We start from the raw sequence: 13,600 nt of genomic DNA, 5'->3' as shown, positions 1-13,600 counted from the left end.
CCACAAAGACGTAAAGACGCAGGACTACGCCGAGGCGGAGAACGTAGGGCGTATAAGCTAACGCGAGAGGATGGGGGACATCATTTCTCCGAGGAGGGAAACGGAGGACAGCCACAGAGAGAGAGAGAGAGAGAGAGAGAGGAGCATCCCGCGGCTCTATATAGACCAAAAGCTTTTGCGTTCGCATTGCGCTTGTGCGAGAAGCTGCCGTTGCCCGGGAAGAGACCTCCCGGCCAGCCTCAGTCTCCGGGATGCTGGGGGCGGCGATCGTGATTCTACCCCCATTCTCGTAGCGCTCCGATAACACAGCCCGACTGATTGCAGCGCGGTCCCGTTCGTTCCTCGGCGACCACTCTCAAATTAGCCCTCGTCTCTTGCTTCCGTTCATCTCGCTCGGCTCGGCGCGCGCGAGTAGAGGAGCCCGGGCTCCTCGCGTTGTCTCCCTTGAAACGGGTCCACCCTCTGTTGGCGCCGCCGTTGCCGCATCCGTCCCCTGTCTCCCTCTTTCTCTCTCTCTCTCTCTCTCTCTCCGGGGATCCCAATCCGCCTTCCGTCCCTTCTCCGCGTCCACGCTTCACACCCTTTTCCGAAGCCGGGGCGCAGTCACCGCGAGAGCCTTCAGCCAACCGTCTCTGGCAGGTGAGTCTCTCCTGTCATCTGTCGTCGCGGGTGCGTCGCGACGCTCAAAGTGGTGGTCGTTGTCGGTCAGCGGAGCGTACAGTGCACTAGGACCCTGAGAGATTCAGCCGCGTTCGTGTGTACACAGAATTTTCCATTAGCTCGTTCAACCAAGTACGCGGGATCAGAGACCTACGTATTAGACCTTAGGGATCTCTACGTCTCTCTCTCTTGTTTTTGTTCTATCTCTCTCCGCCATTCAATTGTCTCTTGGTATTGCTCACACATTCTTTCCAATTCGAAGCGTGAGCCTCACTGCCTTGCTGTTCTTCCGCAATTCATTTCTGCATAGACGATTCTGCCGACACTTTACAAACGGAAATGCTACAGAGCATTTACTCACCTTTTCCTTCTTTCCTGCTTTCGTAGAAGAAAAATTAAACGATATTATTTCAAGATTTTATTGTCATAACTGAACTTAAGAGAGAGAGAGAGAGAGAGAGAGTATACAAATATCAAATATATTTTATATACATCTCATGTCATATTTCATGTATATCATACGTAATGTATTACCGATCATATTACGTAGTACTCTAATGTCTCACGAGAAAGGGTGTGCTCCATTTTTACGCTTCAGCAAAGAGAGCCCTAATGGAACAAAGAACCAAAGCGCAGGCGCTTCTGAGAAAAAGAAGATTTAGAGAGATGTAGTTGAATTGGATTATTCGAGATCGTAAAGATAATTCACGATAATCAATTAGTTAATAAACAACGATTTAATATTGAACTCGATTAATACCGAGGCGTGCACCAAAATGGCCGCACAGGTACCAGCGCTTCCGAAACACGACCACCACGTAGGGGGCACTTGAGCTCGCGCTAGGGGGTATTAGATCGATTTGTTACGAGATCGTTGAGTACCTTTTGACGATCGTTAGGAGCTCGTGAAACAAGACGAAATCCACGATGGTGGGTGGTGGCGACTGTAAGGTTGCTACCGTAGAGGTAGAGGCGGCCTCCGGAGGCGACAACACGGCGACACTTCCGGTTACCAGGCCCCTCAATCCGCAAAATTCACCGCCGAATGCACAGGACAACGCCGAGAAGAACAACGCCGCGAACAAAGAAATGGAACTGAAGAATGTGCGATCTACCCCGGCGAAAAAGTAAGGCGCACGCTGTGACGAACAAATAAAAAGATTTTTATTTAAGGATGTATCAGGTTTATTGAAAATGACTAGACATTTTTATTTTCTGTATAAAAATAAATGTACCACATATGGAACAGTTCATTATTCATATTTAACAATACAATTTATAGCTTAAATGAAAATTTCTTCATTTTTTTATTTTAATTTTTGAAAACATTTATTTCTTGTGTTGAAATAATTTTTTATTTATAATTTAAATTATTACCAGATTTTGTTACACTATGCGCGTTTAAATATAATATAGAAAAATATTTTCATATTTTTTTATCTCGTTAAAAAATATGTGTAATACATCCTTAAGAATAGCTTCTCATTTCTTTCGAAGTCGCAAATTTAGCATTTAATAAGTACCTATAGTAGGTGAAACAGTTTTTGCATGCGTCTTTCGGAATAATTTGACACGAAGAAGAAGATATTGTAAAGCGCTTCTCGCTATCGCAAAAAAATATACATTTGTTATTCATACCAATAAGTTGAATGAAGCAATATTTTTTTTATTTTAGTAAAACTATTTCAGAAAGAATGGGTGCAACTATTCTTATCATTCATTACAGTTTGCTAATTTTGATCTTGGTAATTTTTCTAGAGCATTATTAAGAACTCTGGATGTTTTTCTGTGTAAGAATGAAATCTAGGTCAAGTATAAACGCCATTTAGTCCGGTCGCGGTGCGCATGCTAATGAAGCATAATTATTTAACGACATGTTAATTACGTGCTTGTAAATTTATAATCCTACAGTCTGGCGTGACTTATAATATACGTGCAACACTGATTCTAATCACAACCAAAGCATAATAAAATCCAATTTATTCAAAACTAATATAGACTCGAATTTTTTTGTTTGACGCCTCAACAGCGTCTTTAAAACTTGTAACAAAAACTACTATACGGAAAGAACAATTTTGTTGAAAGAAAGATTTACAATTTTACTGAATATAGATCTGAAAATAATTTCGTTGGACCATGAAATAAATTTTTGTGGAAACTCAAGTCGATTACTAAAATCACGATTTTAAATATCAATATTTTTTTACAGTATTACTCATCGCTTTTTAGTTTTTGATACAATTATTTTGATAGCCCAACAAAATTATTTTAGATTTATATGCAGCAAAATCGTCGCTCTTTTCCGGAAAATTTCTAATTAATAAAAGTATATATTTTTTATCATTACATATTATTGCAATTGATGTTTGCAAAAAAATTAATATTTTCTGTTGTGTTTAATAGACGCTTAAACATGATATCTACAATTTTCGAGAACAAGTTATTTCTTGATGCGCAATATTAATTTCCTTATACTTATATTGCGTATAAAAGCTCCAAATTTCATACATATACAGAAATATATCTGACTACACAAAAACATTGGTCTCCGAAGCGTGAAAGACAACAAGGTGTCAAGTAACCACAAGATAAACGTAATGCTACGCGAATAAAAAAATAAAAATAGATAGTGAAATGAAGGATATAAATATAAATTATAAAAATATGCGCAGTAAAGAAAATTGATTAATCGTCTACGCAGAATGGCACGGTATTTTAATACTGGTATATATACTTTAAATAAAATATATGCAGTAAGATATTTTACACGGGAAAATTTATGAAAGTAATCTTTTTAAGCAATTACAATAAAATTTGTAATGTTTTTGTATATTTAAATAACTTATATTAAGTTTGCTTAATCTTTTTTATTAGTCACAAAAGGAGAGACAGTGTTGGCCACATCTTCACATCCGGCTTACTAGAAAATAGATATATGTAGTAACAGAGGATCTGAAATGGAAACGAGATAGTCTAGTTTGGTTTGCATTTCTATTTACGACGTAGTTCGTTAACCCGTATGCAGCGCTGGATATGCGTCGTTCGTCTATCTATGTATTGTGCATAATGCACCATAAAAATTACGCAATTATTCTTTTTATTAAATTATTTAGTTGAAAAAAAAAAAAAAAAACAAAAAAGTTCTATTTTTACGAATTAAATCCTACAAATTACAAAATTGCAATTACTAAATCTCATTTTATGTAAAACAATACTGCGTTATTTACTTTCTTGCATTATGTTTATGTATGTATATGAAAAGAACGATTTTTACTGAAATATTTATCTATAGATAGACACAGATTTGCAAATAATTTCGTTGGTCTGTCAAATTAATTATGTAAGAACATGATGAGTAATGCTACAAAAAGTTTCGACATTCATTGTAACCAATTTGAATGTCCTACATAATTATTTTTAATCCGATAAAATTATTTTTGGATCTGTATCTAGCTAAACTTTTGGATGCTTCAGTAAAACTGCGTCCTTTCTATATGTATTGTTTCAAATGTTTACTAAGAAGGAAAATATGTGTCTATATGTGCATGTTTGTATGTGCGCATATAATGAGTGGCGTAAAAGGTTTCACAGACGTGTCGACACAAAAACTATATAGAACCGCGGATAAATCAGACAGTTCGTGTGCTACTTTTCAATTGACTAATATTGATTTGACGACAAGTGTAGCCATATGCGACGAAGCAATAGGTGGATCTCGGATTACACAGCCGCAGTCGCAATTGCATTAACGTGGTCTCAAGCCGATGCCACCGGCAGTCTACGCGTTGCGCCCGCCACAAAACAGTGCCGCCACAAATCTCACGCGAGCGCAATTCGTTCTAAATTTAATTAACACGGAAATTGAAATTTCTATTTGTATTGTGACGCGATTTATATCGAGGAGATGCAGTGATCTGCAGTAACACTTTTACAAAATTGTGTTTTGACATAGTAGTGTCGCGATATTGTGCCGCAGTGATTTTACGAAATTCGTGGTAATGCGAAAGTGCAGTTGAACGGTTTCTGCAGTGTAATGATACAATTAATTCGCGAGAGCTCTCTAAGAAATTTATTTCAACTATTACAATTGTTAAAAGTTCTATCGTTCTCTCACGATGCAAAAAGAAATCAATTGGTAAAAGAGCCCTTATAGTGATTAAAGAGAATCGATGGAAACTCGATTATCGCCAATCATAAAATTATTACAGTTGGCTTCTCTCGTGTTGACAGGCAAAGTAAATAGGCCGGAAATAGACGTTTGAAGAGATACGGTCTTTTGTAGGACAGATATAAGAATTTATCGATTAGAGAGATGTGTAAATACCGGTTTTCTATACAATTTATCTAACGCTTATGTAATTCTTCACTCATAATTTTATATACTATTACAATATATGTGTAGCGTAATTGATTCTTGGTTTAAACCGCGATTTCTAACACGCTCAATACGAATACTCGTGTGATTCTCGGACTTAATGCCGCAAAACGCTTGAAAGGACTTGAGAAAGGATAGAGCCTTGAAAGGGATTGAGGTGAGGTGAGGTTGAGCCCATAAGAGGGCGAGGAAACAGGGAGGAGCACCGGCACCGAAAGTAGGTACTTCGAGATATCGACCAGTCAGTCTGGACCGTTCCACGTTCGCGCTGTTTCCATTTTCTCGTTCGCTCCTTGTTCGCAAAAGGCTGACTGCGATACTGCTTCTTTCTCGTCAAGCAAAAAGATTGCGAGACACTTTTCTTCGATGTTACTACCATTTTTAGCTTTCGAGAGAGCGTAATTAGCTAACTTGTCCTCAATTGCATAAAATCTGTCGCCACAGACCCAAGATGCGAGATTCATAGAATCGAAATAATATTCCATATTAAGAAGATACAGCCATCCCAATGTAATATTTTTTCAAACTTGTGGAAATTGCGTATTCCATGATTCAGTATCGTTAATAAAGACCTTGATATCGAATGGTATCCAAGGCGAGAAACTCATCCATTGTCATTGAGACATTCTATCTGCCAACCTAGTTGTGGCGAACAATAGCCGCGAAGTCTGCCTGATCAATCCAATTAGGAACGGTTAGTTACACGATTCCTCATCTAATTAATATCGAGGAACTAAATTCGCACATTGTAATTAACACGACTAAAACGTCGACGTAATAAATAAATGTCTTAAACAAGATATACAATAATAGTTAAATGGTTAGGTACTTATAGATGTTTCGATATATTTGTAACAAATTTTCTTTTAGTAGAAATGTTGAAAAAACTGTAATTTACAAGAAAAACTCACAAAGTGTTAGGTTCTGATTTTAATCTTTCATCTGCAATCTGAGTTTTCTTTTTCGGTATAAACGAAATTTCGCTCTCAAATTTTTCTCCGAAATCAAATTGAGTTTCTTTTCCTTAAATATTTTATAATATTTATTCGGTAATGTAACAGAGATGTTGAAAAGAAACTAGAGAATTAATAAAACTTTATATACAGGTAGATTACATAAATTATCATAAATGAATTTAGAAAATATCAGATGATGCAAAAAATGAATTTAAAGAGTAAAATCATGTTTTATGAAACATTTTTAAATATAACAAAAAAGCTAAGGATCACTTTACTTGTAAGAGATGATTTCAACCTTCAAAATTTTTCCTCACCAACAAATATTTTCTAAAATCTATTTATGTCATCTATATGCATTGAGAAGTTTCATTAACTTTCAACTACAACTATTGCACATAATTCTTCGTCCTGTTTGAAATGCAGAGTGCAAGTATTTAGAAACTCATGAGACTATAAATCACATATACAGATTGTACAATTGTCGAAAAATTTTCTCTGTAGATACAAACGATACATTGCTGTAGTCAAGAGTTAAAATGAGGATTTGACACTCCGCGAGGTGCCCTTAATAGAATTTAATTTAAAAAATACCAAATGTTAAACAATAAAAAGCAACGAGCCATAATTTTCGCTGAATAATTAAGTCTCTAACTCGGTCGCGCTAGAAGCAGTGATCACATGAATGATCCTCCCCTCCGTAATTCCTTGTTACCCTTTATGTAATAAATTATGACAGAAGCGACTGCCTTAAATAAAAACTGCGATTCACGCTCTCGTAAGACGGAAAATATCACCGCCTCTGCTCTAACGTGTATCCGGGGAGAAAAGAAAATCCCTGACGCGAGTGTACAGGCTCGTGTGGGACACAATAAAGTCTACACCCCAACCCATGAAATGCCACGGTGACAAAGGACGGTTAAGCCCTTCTCAACGTAGACGCATCGTGTACAACATGCATGCATACATACATACGTGTCGTCGCGTGGCGCGCGGGCGTCATTGCATGCATTGCATCGCGCAGAGCCAGCAAAGCGGAGTGGAGCGAAGCGATGCGGCGCGGCGCAGCCCTTCCTGCGTGCGCGGCCCCGTTTTCCCGTGGAAAAGCCTCATTTCCCGCGCGATTGATTCCCGGTGTGAGATCACACCGAGTTTGCGACCGGCATTATATATAGACTATCGATTGCGCCGCCTAACCTTTGAGCGAGAAAAAGAGCGTAACGATGAAGCGCGAATAAGACGTACGTCCGAGATGTTCGAGCGGCAGTCATGCTCGTCGATTAAAAGCGAATGCACCAGGTCAACTGTTATTGAAGATCGCAAGCTTCGCTGCGTTTCGATTAATCGTGCCATTCGAATCAAGTTCGTACCAAGATCAAACAGTGGCTCGACCGAAATTAACAAAACTATTATACTCATTTTTCAAATATCGAGTGTTCAGATCTTGTTGCTCTACAAATGTCAATTTAATTGTATTATTCTCCATTAATGAACGGTGTATTGCCGAATGGGTTTGTGTGTCAGTGCATTCTTTATCAAGTAGAGATTCCGACTTAAAAAAATTTTGATTGCCAATAGTTTAAATAAACAGTTATATCATAATAGTCAATTGATTGCTCGAGTGTTCGATTGACAATTTTTTGTTATTACCTCTTTGATTATCAAAAAAGAAGTTATGACACGCGTATAGGCTCAATAGAACATCCAGGACACGGTGGTTATATTTGGTAAAAACAATGAAAATTCAATGAGCCCGAATGACATTATGGGTATAAAAGGCGAAAACAGAAATAGCATATTTGTGCGAATCGGCTTGCACGAACAACGAGCGCAACAATCGACGTTCGTTGTTAATCGAAGTAGGACACGATGCAAATGACGTGTCAAACAACGATAATAAATAGCTAATAACAATTAAATTAATAGCAACTAATTAATTAAAACAATACCAATTAATAATGTAAAACATTTATCTGAACACAATGATTGCGCAATACTAAAAGATTCCGTGTGAGGAGCTACATCATAAACGAAAGAAGATAAAATTTTTAATTTAAACAATTATAATCTGAATAGCGTGTGCAGAGAATTTTTAATAAAAATCATCATGGAAGTCGAAGTTGTACCTTTCGTCGATAATAACGTAGGCATCAGAAAGGACCCTCTGCCACGACGGGGTAGCAGAGTGCAAATTGTTAAAAAAAAAGGGTGAGATCATTATTCGAACATGACACTTTGATACGACAAAATAATCTTTTATTTTATTTGTCTTTTATTTGTCGATGTAACTGATTCTTATACAATGTAGTTTGACTCTCATATTTCATATTATTATGATTGACACTAGATAACGCCCATATCGTTTCTGATTTCAGAACGTCACTCTTCATCATCATGAGCTTCATCTATTCGAAGCTGCTCGTAGTCGTGTGCATCGCTTACGTGATAAGCGAAGTAGTGACGCATAAATTGCCGTTGTACTATTACGAAGGATTCTTTACATACCTTTACGGCATGAGTATCCTGTTCTTGCTCTATGTCTTCTGTTTCCTCCTTCAAGAGAGTGCTTGCTGCGCGAGAGGAAGCGATACGCCGCCACCACCTCCGCGACCGCCCAAAGCTGGCTGGGCTCCTAAAGAACCCAAAGACAAGAATAAGAAAAAGGATAAGAAAGAAAAAGATCAGAAGCAGGATAAGAAGAAGAAAGATGCATCGACTCAGGTTCTCTAAAAATATTAACTTTTCACATGAAATTTCTAATCTTTCGCGAGGAATTATTGATGTAATGTTTTTTTGCAAATTAATATATCTTAATTATATTATTGGCATCATTGTTTTTAGGATACAACCGATGTTGAAGCTGCCGTTCCTACGCGAGTCTTGCGAAAACGAAAGACTTCGCAAAGTGATCACAGCCATGGGAGCTTTTTCCTCAGAATTGGTGCAATAGGTACAAGTCCATAATTTTCTGTTAGACAATTGTTTTTTAATCATTTTTGCATCAATTGTGGACAATTGATGCAAATAATATCATTAAATTGATTAAGGGGGCATATACGTTTGGAGCCTCAAAAAAAGGCATTCTTTTTTATAAGCTTTTAGTCAAAAAAAAAGACAAATCGGTGGATCCGTCTTCAAGTTATCATTGTTACCGACTTTAAAAACATGGTTTTGAGAAAAACGCATTTAAAATTTTGAAACAACTTTACTGTATTGAAGTAAAACTGAATTAATTACACGTCATCGTCAATTCTATACAGGAAATCTTCCTGCTCAAAATTTGCCTCCACTTGATAATTTGTAGTGAAGCGGTGACTTATACGGGCTTTCCTTGTTATGTAAAAGTCCGACTCTTCTACCGGCGCGGTGTTTCAGAAAGGGCACGCCTGCCTGTGCACTGCCTGACAAAATGTGTTGTAACTTCTTAACTTATTGGAATTTTAAGAAACGATTAATATTCTTGAAGGTGTCGAAAAATGCATATAAAAAAATCGATTTTTTGAAACCGACAAACGTATATGCCCTCTTAAATGTATTTTATTAGCGTTTGGACTTGGTACTATGGTGCACAACGGTTTGGAATTCGGTACGTTCTTCGAGGTACCACCTACATCACCCTGTTATCAAATTCTGCAAGGCGTCAATCCGGTGTTGCAAATGATCTTCACTTTTATGCAGATGTACTTTATCTTCATGAACTCTCGAGTACGTATTTGAAATTGTAAAATAAACTAATAAAAACGACAAGAGATGCAAATTATGATATTCTCTTTGCAGTTGAACATTCATCGCTTTAAAGTCGTCGCTCGCTTCGGTTTGATGCACGTGGTCGCGACAAATCTCTGCGTATGGATACGCACGTTGGTTCTAGAGAGTCTCAAGGAGATTACTCAGTATAAAAAAAAACTAGGCCAATTTGAGGAGGGATTTCTCAGTAAGCAATCTGTATTTATAGACTTAATCGGTACCGTCACTTTAAACCATTGAAGCAATGGTACGTCAAGTACTGACGATTATACGCTGTCGACATTTGCAGAGACCCTCAAACAGCAGTCAATGCGAAATTCAGAGACGACGATAATGGGAACCGAGTCGCGCGATATGGCGCAATTACGCGAGTTTCCTTTTACGAGATCAACAACCGTTGCGTCGACCGTCAGCAGCACAGTTGTGACAGTCGGCACTGCTCTGGGTCGTGTAATGACAACGACAGCGAGATCAATAGCGGACGCGTTTACCTCACCGTCTACAACATCCACCTCAACCACTTGGACGAGCCCGTCGACTACTTCCTTCGCGTTGCCTAATCTGACAACCACCACGGCGACGACTTTGTCCACTCTATTGACCACGTTCACACCGTCGACTACCAGTACCACCACCCCTACTACCACCACCACCGAGAAGGTCACCACTGTCCCGACTACAACGAGCACGAGCACTACCACAACTCTCACACCGTCCACTACCACGTTATGGTCGCAGATGATAGAACTACTAAACACCGCACCACAGAGTGACATAGACAACCAAGTATGAACTATATTTCATTACATATGAATAAATGGGCAAGTCAATATTATTAAGGCACAGTGAGAAGTTTGTTATTTCCTTTCTCTCTTTTAGGTACCGCAACTCTTTGATATGAGCAATTTGACGAATAGCAGTGAATATTGGAATCCGAACTTAAGTATCTACGCGGAAGCCCTAACGGAGAATCGTTCGGTGTCCAATTCATGCGGACGCATTAATATCATGGGAACCATTGTCCAGGACGCGGCGCCATATCTATTTCCGTTCATAATCGAATACAGTTTGATTGGAGCAGCAGTGATCTATGTGATGTGGAAACATATCGGCCGACATCCGCGTTGGCCTCATCTGGCAGCGGCTGATCTTGAACGTCGTCTGGAGGCTATGCTAACTCGAAGAGCTGTTGCTCTTGCTCATGCAGGTAGTTTTTCTTTCCACATAATAATCTTTTTTTTATCTGCCTTGCTAGAAATAAAAACACAATTTATTCCATTTGTTTGAGAATCGAGTTATCATAAAAGATATTATCAGATCAAACTAGGGTCGACTGCGTTGGAGCAAGCAAAGGTCTCTTCTTTGGTCTACTTCTTCTGGTCGGTTCCCTGATATGCCTGATACTGTTCTTCGTGCTGATCCATCATCCAGAGTTTGGATTGCTTGCGATTTATCTCGCTGACGTGTCTCACTGCGTCATAATGGCGTTATCAATTATCGCAATAATCATCGGCTTCATTCGCGTGCAGAACCTCAAGTTCAAGGCCGAGGAGCAAAGCGACCTCAACGACATTCTCCTGCGCGTCTCTGCTTTTGGTCTCTTCGTCTACGCCGTCTTCAGTGTAATCGCCGGTTCCCTGGCGGCCTTCACGCATGAGCCGAATTTGCTGGTGATGGTGACGGGAATACTTTCAGTCGTCCAAGTGATCCTTCAGATGCTCTTCATCGCAGATGTGTCGCGCAGGCGAGTTCATCTGCCAGAACACGATCGCAGCAAGCCCGGCAGACAGGTGGTTACTTTCCTGCTGATTTGCAACGTGAGCATGTGGGTGATCTACACTTTCGAGACCCGGAAAGTTGACGCCAATCCGGTGCAGCTTGACTTCTACGGATTCCTCGCTTGGGCTATTGTGCAGAGGGTCACCTTGCCACTGTGCATCTTCCACAGGTTCCACAGCGCTGTGACGCTGGCTGAGATCTGGAAAACTAGCTACAAGGCGCGTCTGGAGTAGACGAGCGGGAAGTCCCGTCATAGTCAATCGTCCGGAGTGGTCGTCGGTTGGAACGAAAGAGCGAGCACAAGCAGGTCAGGATGTTCGACGACCTCGATCACATACATCGATTTCAGGTCTCGAGAAAAAAGGTGAGGAGAGAGAGAAAAAGAGAAAGAAAGAAGTGGGAGGAAGGTCGACGGACGGAAAAATTGCAAAATGACGGATCAGCCGGAATAAACGAACGTATACGGGGTGTCTGACACGCTCGTCGCACGAAGAAATCTTTGGATGATATCCAAGTCGTTGATAATTGTTAAACAGTTCCAAGAATTCAAGTTGGAAGTTGAAGATATATCTCGTTGAGAAACCCTTTATCGACATCTGAAGAGGCACTTCAGTGATACAATCAAGATCGATCTAAGATCCTCGAAGAGGAGCTTTCGCGTAAAGTGGAGCCAGATATGATCGTGCCGAAAACTATTTCTTTGTCTCCTGTTTTATGTATACGTTGTATTTTTACCCCTTTGTTTTTTTTTTTTTTTTTTTTTTTTACGTTGTTAGCGATCAATAGAGACAACAGGGAGAAGGATGGATCAACCTGGACGATCGACAAACATCTTGTCAATCGGACAGGCTTTCGTCAGTCTTGGCGTAAACGAAGGACAAAACAACAAAAATGTTAGCGCATACGCATTTCCCGTCACCGCGTTTCTCACCTTACACGATCTCTATATACTGCCACTAAATTTTCTACTTTTATATGTATAACGTTATATGTACCGTATATGTACCCTCGCCCCATTGTGCATTATCGAGAGCATTGTCGACAATTCGGTTCACTCGCGGGGATTTAAATTGTTCGATATATTTCCTGAAATTTTTCTTATTTCATTCATTACGCGGATATGTCGGATCGCTGTGATATATACTTTTGTGAAAACTTGAGTCGGCGTTGGCGACGAATCTCCTTCTATTCGTACGTTAACGTATCTTTAAGTAAATACTTAAATATTTTTATAAGTCATCGATATATTTAGCGGATGAGATTAGCCTCTAAGTTTATCGTGTTTGGTTTACGCTCTCCGATATAGGTACGTATATCTTACGAGGCGTTAATTAATTTGATATCAGAATTCGTCGTATTAGCTGACTGTTGAAGCAAACGGCGTTCGTTTCCGTATTTTATCGAAATAATTTCACGATCGTAAAAGATAATGTGAGCGGAGCTCTTAAATTTATTCATCACAAAATGTATACACGACGTGTAACATAATAATCGCAAGTGAAACGAGCGAAATGTGGTTGCATTTTTCGCGGTCGAAGTTTAACTGCGCAGAAAAGACGCGAAGAGCAGGGTATAATTTCGCGACGTTGTTTGCTTAACGAAAGCAAATCGAACGACGTTTCGCGAAAGATCCTCTTGTTCTCAAAATATACTTTGTTCAAATCGCGAGTGCTTCCTCGCATTCAAGAGCGCGCAATTATAACGAGAGATCCGTCCCTTCAAAAGGGACATTTGCAAACGCAAGATCTCCATCGTCGTATCCCATTGCGTGCCGCAGAGTACAAAATTGTTTTTGAAATTTTACGAATCCCTTTATCGACACTTTTTCAACATTCGTTCACTTTGAATGAACACGCCAACGACATCGTGTACCTTTGTCGTATCTTCATCGCGAGTAGTTGGCACACGGAGAGGCGCACATTTAAAGAACAACACCTTCTACGAGGAGTCAATGAGGAAGGAGACCCGTGTTCGAAGCCAACACGAGCGTTTATTGTGTATAGAGAGAGTATTTTGTTTCAGACTTGCCGACGAGTACTCTGAATGGCATATACACGAAAAGCTTTCACGAACGTAGACGGAA

General features: G+C 39.4%; 1 protein-coding gene across 1 annotated transcript; it reads left to right on the top strand.

The window, feature by feature from the left end:
* Positions 1-437: 437 nt before the first annotated feature.
* Positions 438-12,249, top strand: OtopLa (proton channel otopetrin-like a). Its single transcript, XM_018542169.1, is given in 9 exon segments — positions 438-639; positions 1,560-1,787; positions 8,367-8,712; positions 8,833-8,941; positions 9,536-9,696; positions 9,769-9,925; positions 10,028-10,524; positions 10,618-11,007; positions 11,010-12,249. Coding segments are annotated over 8 exon segments (2,601 nt in total). The 5' UTR covers positions 438-639; positions 1,560-1,587; the 3' UTR covers positions 11,751-12,249.
* Positions 12,250-13,600: the final 1,351 nt, after the last annotated feature.

The sequence above is a fragment of the Cyphomyrmex costatus genome, unplaced genomic scaffold, assembly GCF_001594065.2.
Source record: "Cyphomyrmex costatus isolate MS0001 unplaced genomic scaffold, Ccosl1.0 scaffold306, whole genome shotgun sequence".
Lineage (NCBI taxonomy): Eukaryota > Metazoa > Arthropoda > Insecta > Hymenoptera > Formicidae > Cyphomyrmex > Cyphomyrmex costatus.
The sequence above is the reverse complement of the archived record's forward strand: the minus strand, read 5'-3'. Positions and strand labels throughout refer to the sequence as shown.